General features: G+C 34.9%; 1 protein-coding gene across 2 annotated transcripts; it reads left to right on the top strand.

The window, feature by feature from the left end:
- Positions 1-23,664, top strand: LOC113052888 (neuroligin-4, X-linked-like). 2 transcript variants are annotated; one of them, XM_026217341.1, is made up of 7 exons: positions 1-470; positions 562-699; positions 9,246-9,864; positions 14,011-14,163; positions 20,260-20,445; positions 21,238-22,027; positions 22,301-23,664. In XM_026217341.1, the coding sequence occupies exons 3-7, from the start codon at positions 9,447-9,449 to the stop codon at positions 23,151-23,153; spliced, it is 2,400 nt and encodes a 799-aa protein (XP_026073126.1). In that variant the 5' UTR covers positions 1-470; positions 562-699; positions 9,246-9,446; the 3' UTR covers positions 23,154-23,664. The 2 variants fall into 2 exon arrangements, with proteins under 2 accessions (XP_026073126.1, XP_026073125.1); XM_026217340.1 differs by lacking the exon at positions 562-699.
- The last annotated feature ends 3,395 nt before the right edge of the window (positions 23,665-27,059 follow it).

Raw genomic sequence — 27,059 nt, 5'->3', positions numbered from 1 at the left:
CACATCAAGGTGTTAGGTGCATCTCACTGTCAAATACGAGCAGCATCTGACCTCCAGAGTCCCGTTATTCCTCAAGTTCACCGTGTGTCTCCGTGTTTCTCCGTGTTTCTCCGTGTGTATGTAGATCTCTGGCCGAGCTTTAATGCAGTCAGTCCCTGATTCTCATTCGACACGAGCCTGATAGAGCTAGAGAGAGAGAGAGAGAGAGAGAGAGAGAGAGAGAGAGAGAGAGAGAGAGAGAGAGACGCTGGGATTGATCAGAGGATCGAGATTCTCGTGTGTGGGATTAAATGCGTGATTTCCACCGTTGCAAAGACATTTCCCCGTCCTTCTGGTGATCTCTGAGTATCGTGTGTTTGATGGAGATCTCGTGATTTGTCGTCAGTGTCCGCATCTCTCGCTCGTTCGGACGGGGTTTATTCTTCTCTTGGATTTAAGGGTTTTTCTTCACCTCTTTTGCTGATCTAAAGGTAAGCAGCTGTGGCTAATTATGCGTCTCTTATTTCCCCGCAGGTTGCGTGTGTCTGGATGGAGATTGTGTTTTTTTTTCCTTCCTCTCAGATTTTTCTCGACTTTCTATTCATCATATAAACGCGTCAGGAACCCAGCGATGCAGTCGAACATAAGCCCATGTGTGTGTCGTTTCTGAGCAAGTGTAGCAGGGTTTATTCAGCTGTTAGTCGCAGGACAGGAACGCAGGTAAGATCTGTGAGGGATTCAATAACCTACTTTACACATCCTCATCGACTGCACAGCTTTACTGTCTCATCCCGTCGAGAAATAAATCAATAAATACATCTAAAATGTTCGGCTTTTCGACTCGTTTCATTCATTAATATGTAGATGGTGCTCCAGAAGCCCAATAATAGCTGGTGTCATCGGTGACTTATTGGGATCGGCCTGTGCTTTAATGCAAACACCCTCTGATGCATGATCAATCATATCTTAATGATGCATTAACATTCAAAATAAGTACAGAATGATTACCATTTTCGCTTCAAAATGATGTTTTTAAGCGAGTTGCACATCTTGCTTCAGAAAATTATAATTCAGAGGTTCTCGGTGCTTCGACACTTTTTTTATCCATGTTTTGGCGATATAATTAGGCTACTGTTTGAGAAAGATTGGTTTAGATGATTACAGTGGCTTTTGAAGATCTGGCCATTGCGAGACATTTGCATCAAAGGGTTAAAATATACACTTCATGTATACAGTGCATTGAGTTGCTTGCATTGCCCTTAGTGTTAGTATCTCAATGTTCAGCTTTACCAAGATAAACATATAATAATTCCCATTTTTACCATGTTAAATATTCCAGAGGTTCTTAGTGCATCACCACTTTTTCAGCCATGAATTTCTAAATAAAAACAAATTGAAAAGAGTATAGCCATGTGCAATTATGGCTATTTTAATTATTAAAATGCTTTTGAAGATCTGACCATTGTAGTGTGCAATCGCATCGAAGGGTTAAAATGTACACTTGATCATATAAACAGGTTTTGGTCTGTTTGCATTGCCATTAATGTTAGTATATTAATGTTTTTCCCTTTCAAAATTAAATTTTTTGAGAGAATAATGGAAATAATGAGGTTCTTGGTGCATCACCACATTTCAGCCATGTTTTAATAAATAAAATCACAATATAAAGAGGACAGCCATATGCAATTATGGTTAAAAGTGCATGGTTTAGACGATTATAATGGCTTTTGAAGATCTGACCATAGTAATGGACGTTAGCATCAAAGGGTTCAAATGTACAGTTGATCATATAAACAGGTTTTGGTTTGCTTGCATTGACATTAATGTTAGTATTATGCATTGAATCACTGGTGGTCATCAGTGGTCAGATAAAGCATCTTTTTATGTTCTCAACATTAAGGTGGTACTACAGTATGTGCTAGATGCATGGTGCACGAATGGAAATGCAATGTGAAAGAAGACTAAATCACTTAAAATAGTTGTGATGCATGAATTTGATTGCAAATCAGCAGTGTTTGAAGATTTCCATTGCAGCATGAGTGTGTGAATTACAGGTGCATCTTTATTAACTGTGTCAAGAGGAAACATGGACAGACAGCTCCAGACAGGAGTAGAGTCGAAAGGCCACCCGCGGGGATAAACAGCCCCTTCAGATCGCTTCTAAAAGTGTCACAAAAGAACAGCCGCAAGCATTACCTCAGCTTTCAAAGAATGGTTCAGGCCAAAAATAAATTCTCCCCTCATTTTTCACACGATGTCTCCGTAAAGTATTTTTCTATTGTGAACAAGTATGTCAAACTTTAACTGTACTAGCTTGTTAAGTCATATTTTACAAAGATTATTAAAGCATGTTTTACAAAAAAAAAAAAAAAAAAAAGTTTATAATCCAGACATTGTTTTTTTTTTTTACTTTATATAAAATAAATATTAACCAAAAAAAAAAATTATATATATATATATATATATGTATAAAAGTTTTTGTATAGACTGCTGCTAGTTGTGAGAAGCATTCCTAATTTTGACTTTCATTTTAATGTATTGTCATACCTAAAACTGAAATAGAAATTAATATATAGGCATATAGAAAATAAAAACTGATTTGAAATATTTATAAAATATAGTATCTAAATTCAATAACAACAACAAAACACTTTTTCAAAGTAAATGCTGCACCTTTTTCTTCTCAGCGTATGGCTAAAAATACAAACCAGAGCTGTGAAGTAGTTGATATGAAGAATAACAGCGTAATGAGAACTGGAGAGCTTTGTTGTATGAATAAAGCTGTGTGAAGAGTTCAGTGTTAATTTTGACACGAAATTTTAATTTAGTTTTAGTCTTAGTCTTTTGACTATAATTCTTTTTAGTTTTAGTCAAGTTTTAGTCATCTGATTTGTTTTAATTTTAGTCTTATTTTAGTCGACTAAAATTGCTTGGTATTTTAGTCGACTAAAATTGCTTGGTATTTTAGTCGACTAAAATAAGACTAAAATCAATAACAGATTTACTAGACAATTTTTTACAGCTGGTATAGGAAACAAACTTAACCAAAATATATAAAACACAAATTCAACTTTATTTCAACACAACTGTGTCTTTATTTCGATTCAAAAGCTTGTATGCAGCAACAAACACTGTCATGATAATGTAAACAATAACTAGCTGCCAATTGACCATCAATAAAAGAAAAATAAAGTTAGGTCCAGGACCTTAAAGTTTACAGCTGAGCTGAACAATAAGTGCATACATTTAAAGTAAATATTTAATAAGTTGGCAGCTAGGTGGATAAAAAAAGTAACAAGATTTTATAAGGTATTCATTTGTCTAGCAATTTTGTATGTTTTAAATACTACAATATTGCTAAATTTGTATGTATAATGATAGGATGTGAACATTGATGTTTCACATGACTAATATAGAAATATTTGTGATATTGTCAACAAGTAGAACATTATAAAATATACTAAACATTAGTATTAATCAAATGTATTTATCATGATATTACGTATTAGTATTGTGCTCGCATCTAATTTGAAGAAGGGGCTATTTTACAGTACTTTTCAGTTCGTAATATTTAATGCTACAACATCTACGCACTGCACTATTCCAATTTTGCTTAGCTCAATAAACAAAAGAACATCGTTGTGAAATTACATTTGAGAAAATGTCCGGGTGGCTCGTCTGTAAATGTCTTTTCAAATTGGTTGTGTTCTTGCCACGAATGAGCGCTCTGCGTGCTTTACACTTTGTTTTGTTTTGTTCGTCGTCAAACGTGAAGTGAGCTGTGGACATTTTGTCGCTCTTTTAGACAGTAGGGACTTTAAGCAACAGCTGCGAATGGAACGGCTACAGCGACCGGAAGTTTGCCGTCACACCGCTGTAGCCAAGAACGTAAAAGTCACTAAGCAACGATAAAACAGAACAGCGCAACGCAGCATTAATTCATTTATTGAGATCCAAAAATATATATAATTTAAAAAAGCAAGAGAAGGATTGCTTTTGGCGTTAAATGACAATCTTTTGTCAGAAGAGGAGTTTTTAATATTGTATGATGTAAATAAGTCTAAAAACATAACATTTATTTACCTAACCTCTCACGTTGTAGCGACTCTGGCAAATCAGCTGTTCTCCCGTAGTAGACCGTTAAATTAGAACGTCACAAAGTAGCAGTTAAATTCGCGCAGGCGCAATACAACGCCAGAATGGCGTTGCCGTTCCACCAGAGGCTGTTGCTTAAAGTCCCTATCACCTCTTCGAATGCCGACTTCCCGGGAGCTCATAAAAACTGAAAACCTTCGCTTCACGTCTCAATAAGTCAGGCTCTGATTGGTTCTCTTCTCTCATGCAGTCTGTTCTGTTTTGCCGGTTCTTTTGCTCATTCCTCGCATCTCTCCCGTCTGCTGATTTGATTTTCGTCACAGTCTATTTTCGTCTCGTCCTTTATTCGTTGACGATAATGTCAATCAATTTAGTCATAGTTTTAGTCTCCATCAGTGCCTTCTATTTTAGTTTTCGTTTCGTTTTCGTCAGCAAAAATATATTCGTGACGAAAATAATGACGAAAATATTTAGTCAACGAAATTAACACTGGAAGAGTTTCTCTTTTGTATTCCACAGAAAAGAAAAGAAAAATTACCGTGCATTTGAAATGATATGAGGATGAGTAAAAACTGACTGAATGTTTGATTTTGGATGAATAGTCTCTTCTAGCACATTATATTACAAGCATCATAACGCAAGTTTTTCTGTAGCCTGTGTATTTTCATGAGTCTTGAGCAAAGTGCATATTAATCTGTGTTGCATGCATCTCATGAAATATGATCATGTGTGCACACACCCACTTACTGGAACATTGAATAATAACATGCTGTCCGGATAAATTGGAGGTTTTTCTTGCAATATAATTGAGTTAATTTAATTCAAAGTACTGGTTGTGTTCATTAGAAGTCCCCTGCTGGTTGAAGCTGTAACTACACCGCTGTGCTGCATGACATTCAGGGCTCAGGTGATTGACTCAGTGAGTGTCTGAGAGAAAAGATGGCAGCGTTCAGCTCGTGCACATCCAGGGGTGCATGCTCCAGAATAATGAGTATTTGTGTATGTGTAATGTAAATGGATGGCAAAACTCTTTCTCACTTAAAGGAATAGTTCAGCCAAAAATGAACATTAGCTGTAAATGTGCTGAGTGTGTTTCTTCATCAGGTTTGTAGAGATGTAGCATTGCATCACTTGCTCATCATTGGAGTGAATGGGTGCCGTCAGAATGAGAGTCCAAACAGCTGATAAAAACATCACAATCTGTTTAACATCTGGAGAAGACTAAAGATTAAACAAATCCAGCATTAAGATGATTTTAACTCAAACACATAGAGTCTATAATCCATAATAACACTTCCTCCAGTGAAAAAGTGTTCTGGTCTGAATCAGGAGAGAAATCTGCACAGATCAAGCAGCGATTAAACAGATCTAAACTAATCTGTGAGAGACAACAGCAGATGCACTTTTGAGGGTGAGGAAATTACTTTAATCACAAAAGACTGTAAAAGCTCATGGAAATCCCAAATGTATTTCTGCATCTCATCTGGAACACATTTGTCTTTATGCATTTATTCAAATCGACTTACATTGCATTCAAACTCTACATGTGGTCAGTTGATGCATTCGACCGTGGAGATGATCTGCAGGAATGCATGACACACACAGACAATCCGATCAAACGTGTTCTAGTTAAAGCCGAGCCGGTTTGTTTCAGCACAAGCGCTGGTTTAACTGAGACTGTATTATTAGTTTGGAAGGGAATCAGCGGTTTGAGAAAGAACAATGTGAAAACAGCCACACGTCCAAACTGATTGTCAAGCGTTTGTGTGAAAACTAATTAAAAGTTTTGTATTTGTTGGACCTGAATCCTACTGATGAGAATATTAAATTCCTGAAAATTACATTTCCACACAGCGTGATGATTCGACAGAGACACGATGTGCAGCACCTTTATTGAATTCTGCCTCGATTCGACTCATTCATTATGTGATGCTGAACTCAAACTTAATGCAATTTATAACCAATTAAAAGTGAATCTTCTTATTCAGCTTACACTGCAAAAAAATTATTACATTAACAATTTAACCTTATTTTTTGTCTTGTTGTCCTGTACAAATATCTAAATATCCTTAAAACAAGAATTTGATATTTTTTGCTTGTTGTCAGAGAATATATCCAAAATTTAAGTGTATTTTTTTTTCTTTGCATTTCATTTTCATTTAATTTTATTTCTTTATTTTCTTATTCATATGTCTTTATATTCAAGATAGCACGATACAAATGCACGACTTAAATCTTACATAATTTAAATCAAACTAATAGAAGAATTTACTTTAGTTTGTTTAAACTGAAAAAAGTTGCAATTTATTCTTACTTCTATCTTGTTGTCCGAAACAAATAATGAAATATTCTTAAAACAAGAAGCACTATTTATTATTTATTTCTCATATATATTTTTCCAGTACAAATGTAAACATTGTTAAAGCATTGAAGTGATTGTGATATTAATGCTTGTTGACAAAGAATCTGTCTGAAATATAAGCGTATTTTGAATTTGCAAATTTACTTTTTTATTATTAATTTATTTTTCTTGTTCATGCATTATATCTTTATATTCAAGTAGCAATAAAAATGCACAACTAACACTTTATATAATTTATAATAAATTAATAGTGAATCATGTTTTGCTTCAGCTTGTTTACATTGCAAAAACTCATATTTTATTCTTATTTATTCTTACAAATGTTGCAACATCCTGAAAGCAAATTTGATATTTTGAATTTTCTTTATTTCACTTGTTTATGCTTAATACTTTTATATTCAAGATAGTTTCTCTGAAAAAGGCAGCAATAAAAATGCACCACTCACACTTTTTGTAATTCATAACAAATTTAAAGCTTGTTTACGTTGCAAAAATACACATTTTATTCTTACGTCCTGTACAAATATCGAAATAATATTGCAAAATATTTACCAGAGATGCGACTGTGATTTTAAGCTTAGTTGCCAGAGAATCCATCAGGAACATGTGTGTATTATGTTTGTTTATGGTTAATATCTTTATATCCACAGTAGATCCTCTGAAAGCAAGCCTGAATATTTCATTCTGTTGTGCTTGTACAGGTCAGTGTTTCATGCTTCAGACAGAAAACGAGACGAGGATCCTCATGAATAATATATTTTCTCTGTGAATGGCCGTGTTGCTCAACATTACGTAAGTGGACACCCACTAAGCGCCGCAGATGTCTGGCTGACAGCTTTGTTAATGGCTTTGAGCGTTCAGATGACTGCTGAATGAATGTGCCAGATTTATACGGCCCGTGTTATTAGAGAGCCTGGACTTTTCTCTCTGCCAGCGAAGCCACTCAACATTTCATTCATTGTAATAGATGGAGAACACAAAGCTGAGTGTGTTTCTTCACAGCTGCTCCATCAACACTAGAATGGTTTGCGTTATTGGTAGACATTGCAATGTTTTAGTCGTGACGAATGCATTGAAATGCAGGGGTGAAATGGTTAAATTATGCTTTTGAGTCGCTCGTGAATGTTGGATGATTTTTTTTCATTCCTACAGGAGGCTAGAAGAGATATTTGTACTATCCACAGACAGCATTTTTAATGTGTCTGTCCGGAGTAATGTATCAAACCAATGAAGACATTCTGATCATCCAGAGACGAGCGGATGGTTATCCAGCTTTTTGAAGAAAAGTTTTATTTTTCAATCTAATATGATGATTTACTGCTCGAGAAACATTTCTGATTATTATCGATGTTAAACACAGTTGTGCTGCTCAATATTTTTGTGGAAACTGTGATGTATTTTATTTCTCAGGATTCACAGATGAACAGAAAGTTCAGAAGAACAGCATTTATTTGAAACTAAAAACTTTAGAAATGATTAATGTCTTTACTCTCACTTTTGATCAATTTAATGCTTCCTTGGTGAATAAAAGTATAGCTATATATTTATGTATTTGCTCTGAACTTGAAAATAATGTTTTTCAATAAGAGGAACCATCATTTAGTGGGATAACTATTAAACTTTTAAAACTTAAACTAATAGAAAATGAAGTGCTCAACATTTGAGGTTATTATCAATGGAAGTTTGCTTTCTGCCATGCGATAAAATTTAAAAAAGGTAATTGTGACATTTTATCGTTATTTTCTCTCACAAATCTGAGTTTATATCTCATAATTCTGAATTACTTGAATTGTGAATATGCAAATTGAGAAGGGAAAAAAGTATGAATTGTAAGATAAAAGCTCATAATTATTCCATAATCTCCCAACCCCCCAAAAATAAAACAAAATATCATCTCAGATTTCAAAGTAAAAAAAAGTAAGGATTAAAAAATAAATAAAAATACACTAAGAATTCTGGGCAAAATGTCCAAAATGCAAGAAGTAAACTTGATACTGGCAGGAAATTCTGATAAAAAGATATAAAGTAAGAATTGTGAGATGAAAGTTAATTTTCTCATTCTGTGACAGAAAAAAAGGAAGATTTAAAATCAGATGTAAACATATAATTCTGAGACAAAATTCCAAGAAGTTTCCTTGGTATTGTGAGAAAAAAAAATCTAATTTCATATCTTGCAATTCTGATTATTTTCTTTATATCTCGCAATTCTGAAGAAAACAAACAAAAAAAAAGTTGCAGTTACCTTATTTTATTTCTTTATCCCATTGCAGAAGCAGACTTCCATAGATATCAACTTTACATTTGTAAATCTTGTTTAGACATCTGTGGATCTGGCGCGGTCATATTGAGTTTATGTGTGTCAGGTTTTGGAAATAGAGATGTAAGCATCATCTGAAGCTGAATAAATCATCTCTCCATTGATGTGTGGTTTGTTCGGTTTGTACAATATCTGTCTGAGATACAACTATATAAAAATCTGGAATCTGAGGGAGCAAACAAATCAAAACATTGAGAAAATCATCTTTAAAGTTGTCCAAATGAAGATCTTAGCAATGTATATTACTAATAAAAAAATAAGTTTTTATATATTTACAGTAGGAGATTTTACAAAATATCTTGATGAAACATTATTTTTACTTAATATCCTAATGATTTTTGGGAATAAAGAAAAATCTATAATTTTGTCTGACACAATGTATTGTTGGCTATTGCTACAAATACACCCCAGAGACTCAAGCCTGGTTTTGTGCTCCAGGGACACATTTCTGGTCTAAATCATGGCTTCATCGTTCTGCTCTCTGTCTCACAGGAGGATCAGTCCGACTGGAATTAACTCAGGATATCATTGTGTTTCTGAAGCATGGCAGGCAGCGTCTCCATCATCCCGAGGGCCGTCGCTCCGACAGAGAAACATCAGGATCAGCAGAAGGAGCTCGCCTGAGGATCTGTGTCGTCAGGGTAAATTAAAACGTTTGTGAGGATTACGCCTTTGCTTCCCGCTGCTCTCGCCATGTTTGCTCTGAGAATGATCCTTGGGGTCGTCTCTGTGGTTTGGGGGTCGTCGCTCGTGGTTTGTCAGCAAGCACAGTTCACCACCGTCACCACGAACTACGGGAAGCTGCGAGGATTGCGTGTGGCGCTGCCCAGTGAGATCCTGGGCCCCGTGGAGCAGTATCTGGGCGTCCCGTACGCGATGGCCCCGACTGGAGAGCGGCGGTTTCAGGCTCCGGAGCCGCCGGCGTCGTGGCCCGGCATCAGGAACGCCACACAGTTCGCTCCGGTGTGTCCGCAGTATCTGGAGGACCGGCTGCTGCTCACGGACATGTTACCGGTCTGGTTTACCGCAAACCTGGACACGGTCGCGACGTACGTACACGAGCAGAGCGAAGACTGTCTGTTCCTCAACATCTACGTGCCCACGGAGGAAGGTACGGCTCAAAACACACACACACACACACACTACTGATCAAACGTTTGGGGTCGGGAGGATTTTAAACATTTTTGGTCTCTTCTGCTCAGCAAGGCTGCCTTTATTTGATCAAAAACACAGTAAAACAGTGAAATATTATTCTAGTGTAAATCAGCTGTTTTCTGTGTGAATCTGTGTTAAAGTGTAATGTATTTCTGTGATGCTCCGCTGTATTTTCAGCATCATTCCTCCAGTCTTCAGTGTCACATGATCTTCAGAAATCAGAATAATATGATTATTATAACATTTCTGCTTATTATCAATGTTGAACACAGTAATATTTTTTTGTGGAAACTGTGATGCATTTTAATTTTCAGGATAAAATGTCTTTACTGACACTCTTGATCAATTTAATGCATCCTTAATGAAAAAAAATAATCAATTTCTTTCCAAAAATTAAAAAAATACGAAAGAAATCTTACTGACCCCAAACTTTTGGGATGTATATATGAAAGGGTGAAATATTGATATAACTTGAATATTAAGTTTTATTTGCAATTGTTTTAAATATATAACTCAACTATACAAATATATAGCTAACAGAAAATAAATAATTTGTATATTAAATACTCAATACAGGAAATGAAAGGTCATTTTCCGTCATGTATAACAATCTTCAGAAATTTTGTCTTAACTATTTTGCCTTTATATTTTTTTTTTTTTTTTAAAGAAAGAAAATCATGATATTATATATATATATATATATATATATATATATATATATATATATATATATATATACAGTGGATATAGAAAGTAATCAGCTTCTTTTACATTTTGTGAAAAATAATCAGATTGTGTTGCTTCGCTGCCTTTGTAGTGTTATTGAGGTGCTTTGTGAAGGATAACCAATCAGGTGTCAGGAGACGGGAGGGGGCGGGACAAACAGCGATGGAGAGGAGAGCGAGAGAAGGAAGACGACTCTCTCCATTTATCCTTGCAGTCCTTCTGAAGGACATTAGACATTAGAGATCCTGAGCTGGACAAGGATCAGGATCAGTTTTGTTAAACCATCTTTTGCTTTAATTACAGCCTTTTGCCTTGAATTTCTCCTCCTGTCTCCTCCATGCTGTCCTGTAGGAACGCTGATATTTGGATGCTGAGCTGGACTGGGTTTTATCGTTTGGTGTTGAGGCCAAATAATTCAGTTTTAGTCTCATCTGCATCAGAATCAGGAGTGTTTTGGCCAAGCTCAGTCTGACTGCATGTGGCCTTTCTTGAGAAAGCCATACAAGCCACATTTGTGGAGGATCTGTGATATTGTTGTGGCCGCTCTTGATCTTTAACTCTTGCAGCTCCTTCAGAGTTGGTCTCTCGGTCGCCTCTGAACACTTTCCTCTGACTCTTTCATCAGCTTGCAGCGTTGTTTGAATGTTTTTGTGTCCTCCTTCTGACATGTGTCTGTCCACATCTTTATCCCGGAGATGTTCTGACAGTATCTTGCCACTCACAGCTGATTGTTTGCTTCCGTTGCTCTACCCAGGGCTGAGATGCTCCAGGAAAGCTCTTTTGATGCTGAGCTGATCAACATGAGAACCGCTGAAGTCAGATTGCTTTGAGTGTCATTGAGAAGGTGATGAGCTAAACCTGACTGAGTTTACAAGACATTTTTAGGAGGGGGCTGATCCTTTTTCCAACTCAGTGATTGTTTTTTTTTTCTGATATGTTGGTGTTTTATCTTTCTGATGGATGACTTGGAAGTTGCACAAGTAAATAAAGCTGGATAAAACAAACACTGTCTTCATTTCACTCAGCAAAGCAGCAAAATGTGATTATTTTAAAGGGGTTTGATTCTTTTCTATACCCACTGTGTGTGTGTGTGTTTAAATATATTTTTTATAATTTACTTTCTTAAATATATTATTTATGAAATTGTGAATATATATATATATATATATATATATATATATATATATATATATATATATATATATATATATATATATATATATATATATATATATTCACAATTTCATAAAGTATACATAATTTTACATATTAATAAAAAATTGTATTATTATATAAACATTAATTAATTATATTAGAAATTAGAATTACACACACACACACACACACACATACACATTGCTTTACATTTGAGTTTGACACTAGTTTGCTCCTAAGATTTTGCTAAAATATGGATAAAAAATGTAAATATAATTACATAGCAATCACAAATAGTGAAGAAAATAATGAGACCTTTATTTTGATTTACACATATTTCTTGGCATTAAATGGTTTATATTTACATTCAGCAGTTTTCACGCTTTATCCTTGCAATATTTCATGCAATATGGGATTGAGTTCTTGACAAAGGATGCATGAAATGCTGCAGTAATAAGTGTAACAGAAGCGCGTCTGTGATGCTGTCTGCTCAGGCTGCTCACTAGCTGTTGGAACGGAGCTGTTTTATCATTATATCCATGTATTCATGCGACTGCCGTCATCTCATTTGAGCATGTCGCTTCTTGTTTCTCTAATAGACAGAAACTGAAGATGCTGTTTGTTCCCTAAGGAGATGGATTTATGATTTAGCAGTTGATGTCCAAACTGTGATGTTCTTGTAGCTTCATCATCGCCTCGAGGAGCAGAACATAATGAAACACATGATGAACAGAACGCAGATGACAAACACAACATTAGATGTAAAGTGTTGGTCGTACGTTCTGTTCACGGTTATCTGTGAGATCATCTCAGCTTTTAGGTCTTTTACAGGTTAACTAACATATATATATACCCTTACGAAAGGAAAATATATTTACCAATATATTGTGATATATTGTAATATATTATTTTCCCTTTTTATTTTCTAAAATATTATATATTTGAATACATTTAATAATATATTGATGATACATATATTATATAATATATTGCAAAATATACAAATGATTGCTGCTTTCAATATATTGAAATATATTGGAAAAAATAAATATATATAAGAATATATGCCTAATATATTACATGATATTTTCCAATATACTGCAATATATTTTATAAGCAATATAGTTTCATAAGAGTATATATATATATATATATATATATATATATATATATATATATATATACATATATATATATATATATATATATATATATATATATTTTTATAGTAGTTGTGAAACTGAAATTTGGTTTAACTTCAAATAATAAAATAACTATAAAGGTAAAATTAAACAAAATATGTACATTTAAAGCGAAAAAAAATCTATAAAAATTACAGAAAATTACAAAAACTTTAACTTTAAAGTGCAAAAAACAACATAAAAACATAAAATATAATAAAAAATATTAACAAAAAACATAATAGCATATAAATTATATTAAAATAACACTGGCTTTGTAAGATGTTTAGCACGTTTAATCCACACGCTAGTTTCAGACTTTTGAAAGAAAGTAAATAATAAAAATGCATTTATTTATGTTGATATTTTATTTATTTTTCAATATTTATATTGATGTTTGTGTAATAGTGGTTAACTAATGGATTCACTAAATGTCTTTGGTGTTTTATTGTTTAGTTTTTGGTCATAATGCATGCTCCAAATGAACTAAACATTAAAAACAGGTATTGTTTATCATTACTGACAAAGCTATTAATGTAACTTCTTAAAATGGAACAGTTAATTGATCTTTAGATAAACTCAGTGTCGTATGTGTTTAATGTTTTGCATCATAATTGATGCATCAGGCTTTTATGGCTCATATAGTTTGATATAATGAGAATACGGAGGGGAAAAAACATCTTAATTTTATTCAGAGACTCAAACTCAGCAACAACGTTTTCTACAGATGCTGATATCGATGTGATGAAATTCTGATGCTTGTGATCCAGAAAGCCCAGGTTTCTCCAGTGTTTTCTGGTTTAAATCTTGTGTCTAATGGAGACCGTAATGACTTAATGGATGTGATATAAAACACCAGCAGCTAAGAGCTCATGAAGAAACGCACAGTAATGACCTCAGACGACATTTCCTCTAAATGCAAGAGTTCATCCGTCAGTGTCTACATTCATTATTCCAACAGTTTTTATTTCTGCCTGATCTGTTTCCTTACGAGACTATGTTTGTGGGTTGTGTCTAAAGTGATGTTCTTTTTGTTTCAGACGCTCATGACGACACAGGCTTGAAGCCGGTCATGGTTTATATTCACGGCGGCTCGTATGTGGAGGGAACGGGGAACATGATCGACGGCAGCATCCTGGCCAGCTACGGAAACGTGATCGTGGTCACCGTTAACTATCGGTTGGGAGTGTTGGGTGAGTCTCTCGACATGTAGTGAAGGATAGAGTCTGAGTGATGCTACTGCTGAACATCCTTCAGGCTTTTGTTCATCAGTGATGCATTAAACTGATCAAAAGTGACAGTTAACGCTTTTATAATGTTACAAAAGATTTCTGTTTCAAATAAATGCTGTTCTTTTGAACTTTTTGTTCATCTGTGAAACCCGAAAAATAAAATGCATCATGGTTTTCACAAAAATGTTATTGTTTTCAACACTGATAATAATCAGAAATGTTTCTTGAACAGCAAATAATTACTGTATAGTATAATGTGCGATTTTAGTTAATTTAGTGTTATTTAGTAGCACTGAGAAACTACAGTTTTTGTAAAGATTTTTTTTTTTTTTTTTGTAGATTCAATTTTAGTAATTTGTTTTAATTATTTTTTTATTCTTATTTAAAAATGTTATTTTACTTCAAGTAACAAACATGTATTTTATAGTTTATAGTTTATATATATATATATATATATACTTTATTTTACTTAATGGTTATTTTACTTCTAGTAATGAAAAATATGTTTCATAGATATATTATGCTTTATATGTATTTATTTTGTTTAATGGTATTTTAAGTAATAAAAAAATGTGTTTTATGTTTTTACATTTAGTTTAAATTTATTTTATTCATAATTTATTTCATTTTAGTTAATGGTTATTGTATTTCAAGTACTTTTTAAAGTTTTAGTTAACTTTAATAACCTTGATTATTCTGATTTCTGAAGATCATGTGACTCTGAAGACTGGAGGAATGATGCTTAAAATACAGCTTTGATCACAGGAATAAATTACACTTTAACACAGATTCACACAGAATAGAGATATTTGAAATTGTAATAATATTTTACTATTTTTACACATATTTTTGATCAAATAAATCTACACTTGGTAAGCAGAAGAGACTTCTTCATAAAGCATTTAAATAAATCTTATTAACATTAAACATGACCATATATGGTAAGTATGTTTGCATATAAGCTAAAGGTAAAAAAACCTGTGAAAAGCTTTACCCACAGTAATGTACGCCTTAAGATGTTCACTGAAGGATCTTTTATTTAATGAAGGCTGTGACAAGTTTTATATTAAAAGTTCTGCCAAACATCGATTCCTCACTAAAACATAAAGCTTTTATGATTCAGTTTCTTTGAACAGAAGAACTCAGTGAAAGCTTATTAAAACACAAAGAATACTTATAAACACCAACACAAAGTCGCTCTCAGACTCAAAGTGTGCATTCATTATGATTCATTCATTTTGAATCCACACATCCAGATTATATTTATTATATGTTTGGCACCGAACATATGTTTTTGAGAGTATCTTTCTGCTGTTAGTGAGTTTTGAATGCAGTGACCTTGATCAGTTCAGCAAATCGTCAGGCCGTTGCTGGCTCTCTTTCTCATCAAGATACTGAAGTGATATTGTTTGACGATCCTGAGCTTCTTGGCTCTGAATCAGAGATGAAAAAGGCTGCTTTCAACACCATCTCTCTCTTTAAAGAAGAAAGGAAGATCCAAACACATCCCAGAGGCCTTCAGATTCAGACCCAATGCACCTTTGGCCATCATCATCAGATCTTTTGTACCAAATGTTGTGATATTTTCAACAAAGCATCTCTGACATCTCTCAAGTCCATCATTACATTCCTGACATTACCAAATATGCACAACCAGACAAAAACGTGGACTAATTACGATTGATAATAATCAGAAATGTTTCTTGAGCAGTGAATCATCATATTTTCTTGATTTCTGAAGATCATGTGACACTGAAGAGGGAATGATGCTGAAAATACAGATTTGATAATATAAATAAATTATATCTTAACATATATTAACTTAGAAAACAGTTATTTTAAATGATAATAATATTTCACATTTTTACTGTATTTTTACTGTATTTTTGATCAAATTAAATGCAGCCTTGCTGAGCATAAGAGACTTATTTCAATAGCAGCAGTGTCCACACACTCATATTTGACTGGTTTTAGACTGTAAGATGGATGTGGCTGCAGGATATTTCTCATCTAAGGTCTGGAAATCCTCGTCTGGCTCCAGTACTTCAGAGATATCCACAGATTTCGAGTATTTTTATGGGTAAAACGGTGGAGCAGGGACAGATGGACTCAAAGCTGGAGGTCCGAGGAGAAACGACATCAGACAAATCCAGATAAAGACTCATCATCTTCAGCCGACGGCGTCTGGAGGATCTGTTTGATCGAGCTGTGTCTCGCGAGCCTGCTGCAGCCTCTCATCCTTTCAGCTGACACTTCATCTAATCTCAAGGCTAAATATTTGTGTCATAAAGACGGGTGTAAGGGACCGAAGTACTCGGAAGATGTTAGCGATTGCAGATAACAGAGCTCATTTGAAGGCTGAAAGTCCATGATATCCTCGGGTCATTGTAGGAGATTTTCATCTTTCTTACTTTATATTCTCTAAAATGCTGCTCTGGAGTAAAACTGTACAGTAAAAGCCGAAGTGATCCTGAATGAAACGCATTTTAAAGTATCGTCTGCTCAGCAAGGCAGCATTTATTTGATGAAAAATAAAATAACTATTTTCTATGTGAATACCTGTTAAAATGTCATTTATTTATTTGATCAAAGCTGAAATAAAGTGGAACATAATGCACAATGTTTCCATCTGACATGTATTCAACTCAAATTGTCAAACTCGTGTATTAAATAAATTCAATGCACACTGAAGCAGTTTAAGTCTTTGGTTCTTTTAATTGTGAGGATTTTGTCTCACATTTAACAAAAACCCATCAATTCACATCTCAATAAATCACAATACTTCATAAGACCAATAAAAAAGAAAGTATTTTCATTAACTTTACATGTACTCAGTCCTTGGTATGGGCTCCTTTTGCTTTAATTACTGTCTCAGTTCAGCGTGGCATGGAGGTGATCAGTTTGTGTCTCTGCTGAGGTGGTCTGGAAGCCCAGGTTTCTTTCACAGTGGTCTTCAGCTCATCTGCATTGTTTCTCTTGTTTCTTATCTTCCTATTGACAATAGCCCATAGATTCTCTCTGGGGTTCAGGTCTGGTGACCAACACTATGGTCATTTAACCAACTTTTGGTGCTTTTGGCAGTGTGGGCAGGTGCCAAATCCTGCTGGAAAATGAAATCAGCATCTTCAAAAAGCTGGTCAGCAGAAGGAAGCATGAAGTGCTCCAAAATGTATTGGTAAACGGGTGCAGTGACTTTGGTTTTGAAAAAACACAATGGACCAACACCAGCAGATGACATTGCACCCCAAATCATCACAGACTGTGGAAACTTAACACTGGACTTCAAGCAACTTGGGATATGAGCTTCTCCAACCTTCCTCCAGACTCAAGGAGCTTGGTTTCCAAATGAAATACAAAACTTGCTCTCATCTGAAAAGAGGACTTTGGACAGTTCTTCTTCTCCTGAGAGCCCAGGTAAGATGCCTCTGATGTTGTCTGTGGTTCAGGAGTGGCTTAACAGTGGCTTAACAAGAGGAATACGACAACTGTAGCCATATTCCTTGACACATCTGTGTGTGGAGGCTCTTGATGTCTTGACCCCAGCCTCAGTCCATTCTTTCTGAAGTTCACTCATATTCTTAAATCGATTTTGCTTGACAATCCTCATAAAGCTGTGGCTCTATCGGTTAGTTGTGCATGTATTTCTTCCACACTTTTTCGTTCCAGTCAACTTTCTGTTAACATGCTTGGATACAGCACTCTGTGAACAGCCAGCTTCTTTGGCAATGAATGTTTGTGGGTTCCCCTCCTTGTGAAGAGTGTCAATGATTGTCTTCTGGACAACTGTCATATCAGATTTAGTATATTTTTAAATAATATAGTAATTAATTTTTTTGTTTTGTTTTAGTACTTAAGTTTAATTAAACTTAACAGAAATGAAAAATGTTGCACAGCTAAGATACAATAATTTCAGTAAATTTAAATGTATCTTATATCAGTTAACGTTTTTTTTTGTGTGTTTTTGTCATTTTCATAATGTTTTTATATTAATAACTATAACAAAGTTTGTCTGCATGAATATGCACAATATTTTACATTTTTATTTTATAGTGTAAATAATTGATCTCCTCACCTGAACTTTGTAGAAAATGGTGTTAATATTTGTTAATATTTTGAAGTAGATTATACTTTATAACATAATTTAATTTTGTAAAAAATAAATGCTTGTAATTAATTTAGTTTGAGTCATTTTAGTATTTCAAATTCAACTAAAAGAAAATAAGAAAATGCTGAAATGAAATAAAATAAATGTATGCATTAATTTTATTTTAAGTGACACAAATGCTATATATATATACACACACACACACATATAAATTCCTAAATCTAATGTATAAACTTGCCTTTTCTGTGAAGCTGCTTTGCAAAGGTTTGCATCGTGAAAAACGCTAAACATTTAAACATGAATTTAACTGAATTGAACCGCCCTTAAAACGTCTGAAGCAACACGAGGCGTGTTTAGTGTGTGATGAATGCTGCTCCCTCACGGCACAAAATAAGCAGATGACATCAGACTCCATCTCATTAGACATCAGATGTTAAAGAGCTCGTTTAGCTGCTTTAGGCTCTTTCCGAGGTGTAGAGCATCCAAACCTTTGTGGTAATGGCTGCACGGCTCATTGAAGGACTCCGGTGTGTTTATTGCTCAGGAATAAATTGCCCAGTCGAAAGTCCTACATCACCGACGACGAGGACTTCAATTAACCTTTATCAAGCGCTGGCCTGGAGTCAGGAGATATATGCATCACAGGTGAAGGTCAGCCAAAGCGCTTTTTATTTGTGCACGGTGCTGGAATTAATAATGCATCATCCTCATGATGGATGAAGCCCATCAATAAATAACATACAGAAATCAAGCTCTTGTGCATCCACTGCACATTTGTTTTTTTCCAGGTGAAAGTCCTGGAGCTGAAGGAAGTGTAAACGCATTAACAGCTGTTTAGTGCCGCGCTCCTCACATCTGCATCAGATGATAGTGTTGATCCTCGAGGGCAGATCGAAGGGAAATTGAGTTTGTCGTTTCATATCTTGAACTTCTCCTGATATTATGTTCAGAACGAGTGACATAACCACTGAAGACCAGTGAAATGAACAGAGCGTTAAAGAGCCAATCTTAATTATAACAGTTTTCCAGCATGTTTTGTTTGGAGAAATACCTGCATTATTTTTCATTGCTGAAGTTGGTGCAGCAGATTGAGATTTTGTGAATTTATATTGCTATGTTCATCTAAATTTAATATTAAATATATAAAAATTAATGATATACAGCATGGTGGCATATATGACATGAAAATGTAAAAAAATAAAGGTTTTTAAATTATTACTATTATTATTATTATTATTATTATTAATAATAATAATAATAATAATAATAATAATAATAATAATAATTGTTGTTGTTATTGTGTTTTTGGTATGAAAATTTACATTTATTTGTTGTTTCATATTGTATATGAAATACATATTGTAATACCATTGCTATACTATTATCCTGTTTATATATATATATATATATATATATATATATATATATATATATATATATATATATATATATATATATATATATATATATATATATATATATATATATATATATATATATATTTCATTTTACTTTAATGTTTTAGTAATTTAATTTTTTTAGGCATATTTATTTATTTATGTATTACGTAATTTTATATTACTTTTTTAAGTTAACAGAAATGTATTGTTTTGTCTTTTTAATAATAAAAATATAATAATAAAAAAGTATATATATATATATATATATATATATATATATATATATATATATATATATTATAGTATTATTTTTATTATTATTATATTTTTTATTATTATTTATTAATAATAAATAATTATTTTTTCACACACACAAACACTTTTTTTATTGTTTGTTTGTCTTAGTTACTTCAGTGATCCTAAATCAGTAGTGAAATCAGCATCATCTCAGATAGATCTCTTATGGATGTGTGTATGTGTCCAGCAGTGAATGTCCAAACACGTGTCCACACTGCAGTGTGTCCTGATCTCTCAGCTGTCTCTGTGTTTCAGGTTTCCTCAGCACTGGCGATCAAGCAGCCAAAGGGAACTACGGTCTGCTGGATCAGATCCAGGCTCTGCGCTGGGTGAAGGAGAACATTCAGGCTTTCGGCGGCGATCCAGAGCGAGTGACCATCTTCGGCTCTGGAGCAGGAGCCTCCTGCGTCAGTCTGCTGACCCTCTCACACTACTCTGAAGGTCACTGGAGATCTTAACCTGAAGTGTATGAATGTATAAGGCTGCAGGATTGACGCTTTATGATTTGCATAATAAATTCAAAGTAAATGCTGTTATACACAAACTTGTCAGAACTTTCGTTTTAAACATGCATTTGGGAAAACAACTTATGCAAACCAATTGTAATGAGGAGTTTTAATGGCTCCCTGTGGATTTTCATTTCATTTTTATTTTATTGTTTTTTTTTTAATCCAAAGCACCTTACAAATGAAAAATACAACAAGCCATTCATCTTAAGAAAACAATTAACATGAGAAGTGCTAGCAATACAAGGTTTCAGATATCATTCAGAATAGTAAAAGATAAACCCTCCTTATTCTTCTATTAAAATAACAGTTTGATGGTTTAACGTTTAAAAAGTAAGAAATTAAGGCATCCATAAATATTGTATCCATTTATTAATGTAAATTTTACATTATATATGTATGTAAAATAAGAGTATATATATATATATATATATATATATATATATATATATATATATATATATATATATATATATATATATATATTTTTTTTTTTTTTTTTTTTTTTTTTTTTTTTTGTTGAAATTACAGTGATATTATGGTTTTATATATTACTTTAATACTATATTATATATATATAACAATTATTTATATAATTTTGTGCTGCAAACCTGGACTTCTTTTTAATTGTAGTTGTAATTTTTTTTTTTTTTTTTTTTTTTTGAATTTTCATAATATTTAAATGTTTATATTTTGTATTACTCTGACAGCGAGTGTTGTGTCCCAGATCTGTTTCAGAAAGCGATCATTCAGAGCGGGACGGCTCTCTCCAGCTGGGCTGTCAACTACCAGCCGGCCAAATACACACGCATGCTGGCCGAGAAGGTGGGCTGCAATGAAGACGACACGGTCGAGCTGATCGAGTGCCTCCAAAACAAAAACTACAAAGAGCTGATTGAGCAGAACATCACCCCTGCTAAATACCACATCGCCTTCGGACCCGTGATCGACGGAGATGTCATTCCGGACGACCCACAGATCCTCATGGAGCAGGGAGAGTTCCTGAATTATGATATAATGCTTGGAGTCAACCAGGGTGAAGGGTACAAGTTCGTGGATGGGATCTTAGACAGCGAGGACAGAATAACGAGCAATGACTTTGAGTTCGCCATATCAGAATTCGTCGACCACTTGTACGGCTACCCAGAAGGAAAGGACACCCTGCGGGAAACCATCAAATTCATGTACACAGACTGGGCGGACAGGGAAAACCCGGAGATGCGGCGGAAAACTCTAGTCGCACTTTTCACAGATCACCAGTGGGTGGCGCCAGCCGTGGCCACAGCGGATTTGCACGCACAATACGGATCGCCCACATACTTTTACGCCTTTTATCACCACTGCCAGAGCGATATGAAGCCAGCCTGGGCCGATTCGGCACACGGAGACGAGCTTCCGTATGTTTTCGGCATTCCCATGATTGGCCCAACAGATCTCTTCAACTGCAACTTTTCCAAGAATGACATAATGTTGAGCGCCGTGGTCATGACATACTGGACAAACTTTGCTAAAACTGGGTAAGTTAGAAGCATAGGCTTACATACTAATAAAGCTAATTAGTGAAAGTGACGTGACATACAGCCAAGTATGGTTTCCATACTCAGAATTCGTGCTCTGCATTTAACCCATCCAAAGTGCACACACAGCAGTGAACACGCACAGTTTTTGTTTCTTAATCATATCGCCATTTCAATATTTTACAAGATTGAATAAAAAAAGAAAAATGCAAATGAAAGCATCAACAATTGTGCAGATGGTACTAATATGACGCGTTATGTTTCACTTCACAGAGACCCGAATCAGCCGGTTCCTCAAGACACAAAGTTCATACACACTAAACCGAACCGCTTTGAGGAGGTGGCCTGGTCTAAGTACAACCCTAAAGACCAGCTGTATCTGCACATCGGCTTGAAGCCTCGCGTCCGTGACCACTACAGAGCCACCAAGATCGCCTTCTGGCTGGAGTTAGTGCCACACCTACACAACATCAACGAACTCTTCCAGTACGTTTCATCAACGACCAAAATCCCACCACAGGACACAACGCCGTTCTCCTACACCAAACGCCTGTCCAACAAACTCTGGCCTTCGACCACCCGCCATCCACCCGCTCCTCCTGCCAACACTAAACAGATGTCGGATCAGCAGAAGACATCCGAGCACGGCGACGGGACGGTTATCATCGAAGCGCGAGATTATTCAACCGAACTGAGTGTGACGATCGCCGTCGGTGCGTCTCTGCTCTTCTTAAACATCCTGGCATTTGCCGCGCTCTACTACAAGAAAGACAAACACCGGCTGGAGTCGAGTCGCAGGCACAGTCCACCAAGAAATCTCGCTAACGACATTCCCCGCGTGCCGAGCGAAGAGCTGTCCCTGCGAATGAAGCAGCTTGACCATGATCACGACTGCGATTCGCTGCAAGGCCACGACATGATTCAGCTGACCTGTCCTCCGGATTACGCTCTCACGTTGCGCCGCTCGCCCAACGACGTGCCACTGATGACGCCGAACGCCATCACTATGATTCCCAGCTCTTTTGCTGGCATGCAGCCGTCGTATCACAACCCGTTCAACACATTCGGGAACAGCACTCCGAGCAGCACGGGCCTCCCGCACGGACACTCTACGACACGAGTATAACTCATCGTAAGTTGACAGACTATTTAGATGCGCACCCGGGTGCTTGAACACAAATACTGAGGGTGTTATTTTGTTACGGACTCTTTTATGAAATCAGTAACGTTACACTTATTAACCTGTATAATGTGATCAGTGAATGTAAACATATTTCTCATTCATGGTACAGCGACTTAAGCTTTAAAAAAAAATATGATTATGTACAGTAAATGAAGAAATATTAATTGCATCCTGATTTCCTGGTTAACATGTGAGATGATTTATCACGAAACACTTGCATTGGAGCACAAATACCTGCAAATACATGGTAAACGAAGATTGGGGGTAAGGAGTTACATTTTTGCTGTTACTTGATATTCATAATTATGTCAGATGTAGAAAGCCTGGTCATACAGTTTGAAATGGATTTAATAGCTTGAAGTTTAAAGATTTTATAATTGAACTTTAAAATGGATGGATGGATAGATAGACGGATGGATAGATAGATGGATAGATGGATGGATGGATGGATGGATGGATGGATGGATAGACAGATAGACGGATAGGCGGATGGATAGACGGACGGACGGATAGATGGATGGATACATGGATAGATGGACGAATGGATGAATAGATGGACGGATGGATGGATAGATTGATAAATAGATTGCTATTGCTAAGGTTTTTGTTTTAGGTGGTTGTAGAGTGTTGCTATGCAATTGCTAGAGTGTTGCTAGGGTTTTGCTAAGCAATTGCTTTGGTGTTCTAGGTGGTTGCTAGACTGTTGCTAGGCAGATGCAAGGTTGTCTATCTATCTGTCTAGGGTGAGCTGTGTGTGTCATGTTCTGCAGTGCTTCATGGGAGTCCATTGTGTCTGTTCCACAGCCATGACCAGCAGTAGTATTGATCACTGTGGCTGATTTAAGAGGATTTCTGTACATATTTAGTCTCTGTGTTTTTTCAAGAAGTCAAGAACAAACTTGTGCCACAGAAGTGTCGCTGCTTACATTTTAAACACGAGATCAGGTTGCAATGAGGAACTCTTGTGCCATCTGAGAGGATCTGCTGTCAGGTCTTAAAGGTGCTGCAAAATCTTTAAACCCCGCCCTCTACAGATTTGATTGACAGGTACAGGGTTTCTGATGGGCTCTTTTCTGTTATTTTTGCAGTCTAGAGTTCTGTGATTTCTCACAGCACGTGTTTCACTGATATCTGCCAGATTGTAGTGAGACTTTATTTGTATTATTGTGTTAAATTTATTGCTTGCAGCACCTTTTGAGCTCGTATCTTTGTGGCAACAGCCTTTATCTGACAGTAATCTTTCTCAGCCTGAATAGTGTTATTTTAGTGTATATAGCATATAGAATAAATTGTAAAAAGAACATCTGCAGCTTGTAGAATTGCTTTCAATGAAACTGTCTTTTAGGGACCTTTTCTTTTGCTCGTGTACAGTTCTGAATGTATGCTTGCCATCTTCATCCCTCCATGTTTGATCATTTCAAAACATACTTTATATGACAGTAGATTGTCTAGTCCTTTGATAAAACCTTAAATATTTAGATGCAAATATAGTTTCCTTCCTCTTTAAACCCCATTAAATGGAACAGCAAAAGAACTGCTTACCTGAACACGGTCTTACATCTGCCATTGGTCAGTCACACAGATAGTCCCGCCCACAAAGTATTCTCATTGGCTGAGCCAGATGTTGACACGTCAGGCCACCTATTAATGACACACTAGACTTTAAAGTGATTTTGTTGTTTTCCAGAAATATGAGATGAGCTGAAATTTCAACTTCCTGTGATTGTAATCTGTAAACAGGAATTTGCATACTGTTTCTGATTTCTATATAATAGTGTTTCTCTAACTATAGCAGCTCCTTGAAGTATGCACCATTTGCATAAGGATTTATAAATATTGATAAAGATTTTTGAAGATTTATGTTTTCATTGTCCATTTTTGCTCACTTGTGGTCTGTTTATTTTGTTCTGTGTAATTTTCTAAGCATTAAATAATGTACACAGACATTATTTCTACTTCTCCTGTAACAGAAGCTTCACCATGGATCCACAATGCAGTAATAATGAATTATCATCGGTCAATAAGTATATTATTCAATCGTCTGTTTAACAGGGTACTGATGGACATGAACATGTTTCAGTCTCGCTCTGAATCATGTTGCTTCTTTAAATCTTTCCTCATACTTTACACTGAATATGATTTGATTTGGTTTGGCCTCATTTAAAGGCTTGTTGATGGATACTATATATGTAAGAGACTTTTTGCTGCTTTTTCTAAAATTAAATAAACTTAGATTTTACTCACTCACTTGTATTTATATTTCACTCACTCACAGATTTGCTCACTCACTTGTTTTTATATTTCATAAAATAAAACTAAAACAGAGTTGAAAAATTCAACGATAGTTCAAGATGACATGCGCTGCACTGACACGACCGAAAGTGTTTGTGCAGGTGAGTGTTGCTCTCCATCACATGCTCTTCTGTAGAGACTCCTGACCGTCATCTGAGAGACAGATGGTGGAGCATCAGCTTGAGCAGAGACCGTGATCGCTCGCTCTGTGGCACCACAACCATCTGTGGTCATTCATGGACCACAGACACATAAACACCTCCCAAGGTTTGTAATTGGAGCATGAAAACATACAGCATATATGGAGGGTTCAGCATGTGATTCAGTCCTGCACGGTAAAAAACAACAACAACCAAACAAACTAACAATAGGGTACACTTACCCTAGGGGTCTTGATATGAAGGAATTTCTGTATTGAATTTTTTTTTTTTTTTTTTTTTAGTACTTCAGTGTATTGTATTTTATGGTTAATGAAAATGTCTGTAAAAAAGAAATGTCCTAGCTGAAAACTACCTTTATATTTTCGTTTATTAATTTATTTATTTGCATGCTACTCAATGCATTTAAATGTTCATATGTTGAAATAAATGGAAATAATTAATAATTATTATTAAACTGACAGGTCTTTAGAGAAGTTAATCATAGTTAGTTCCTTTTATCATAAAACAATAATAATAAAATGGACATAGGGTGAATTTAAATATAAATGTTTAGTTTTGTCATTACATTTTTTTCCATTTAAATTTTTAAGTATAACAGTTTGTTTGTGTTTATTTTTTTTTTTTTAAATATGCCTAGTTTTTATTATTTTTATTTATTAGTCTTAGTTTATCTAGTTTTAGTTTTTTAGTACGTAAAGTTAAACTAAACCAAAATGACAAATGTTTGCAACAGGCTGAAATTTTATTTTATAATAATATGTAAATATGTAAAAGTTTTTATTTTTATTTTATTTTTTATTGCACTAACATCTATCATGAAAAACTGCTGTTTCTTCATTATTATTATGATTATTAAATTCTCCAGATGTCTCAAACAAAACATATTTTAAACAATTAAATTGTTTTTCATATTTCCTCAATCCCACTTCATTCTGTTAGTCTTTTGTAAAAAAACCCTTAAACTGAAGTTCCTGAATGACATCATCCACAGGAAGTGACATCATGAGTCAGTAAGTATCACCAGTGGATTTAATAAATTCATGAATGCTTTGTGTTGTTAGTTGGTCTGTCCACAACATCCACCCTTTTTGATCAAACGATACAAATTAGTTTGATTATCTATCAACATTTTAAAAGATGGTTAAAATATGAAGATCAGTCATTCACTGAGAAATTACCAACGTTTACTCTTTGTGGATATGCTGCTTGTTGTCTTACTATTGGGTAAATATTGATGGTAATATATTGCTGATGACTGAGGTTGATTTGTTTCTCTGTCAGATGCTAATGTGAGTCCCGGTGTGTTTGAGCAGCTCATGTTTTCATCAGAACAGTAAGTGTGTTCACTTCTCAACTCTGTTGACTTCACACGTTGTCCATCGCTGCAAAAATGAAG

This window comes from Carassius auratus, chromosome 34 (genome assembly GCF_003368295.1).
Source record: "Carassius auratus strain Wakin chromosome 34, ASM336829v1, whole genome shotgun sequence".
NCBI classification, from domain to species: Eukaryota; Metazoa; Chordata; class Actinopteri; order Cypriniformes; family Cyprinidae; genus Carassius; species Carassius auratus.
Note: the sequence above shows the minus strand (reverse complement) of the source record. Positions and strands in the feature narration are given on the sequence as shown.

Bases quoted from the DNA above. Each gene is read 5' to 3' on its own strand.
- LOC113052888 (XM_026217340.1), top strand. From the start codon at position 9,447: ATGTTTGCTCTGAGAATGATCCTTGGGGTCGTCTCTGTGGTTTGGGGG. The intron at 9,865-14,010 runs GTACGGCTCAAA...TTTTTGTTTCAG, and splicing joins CTACGTGCCCACGGAGGAAG to ACGCTCATGACGACACAGGC. The intron at 14,164-20,259 runs GTGAGTCTCTCG...TCTGTGTTTCAG, and splicing joins CTATCGGTTGGGAGTGTTGG to GTTTCCTCAGCACTGGCGAT.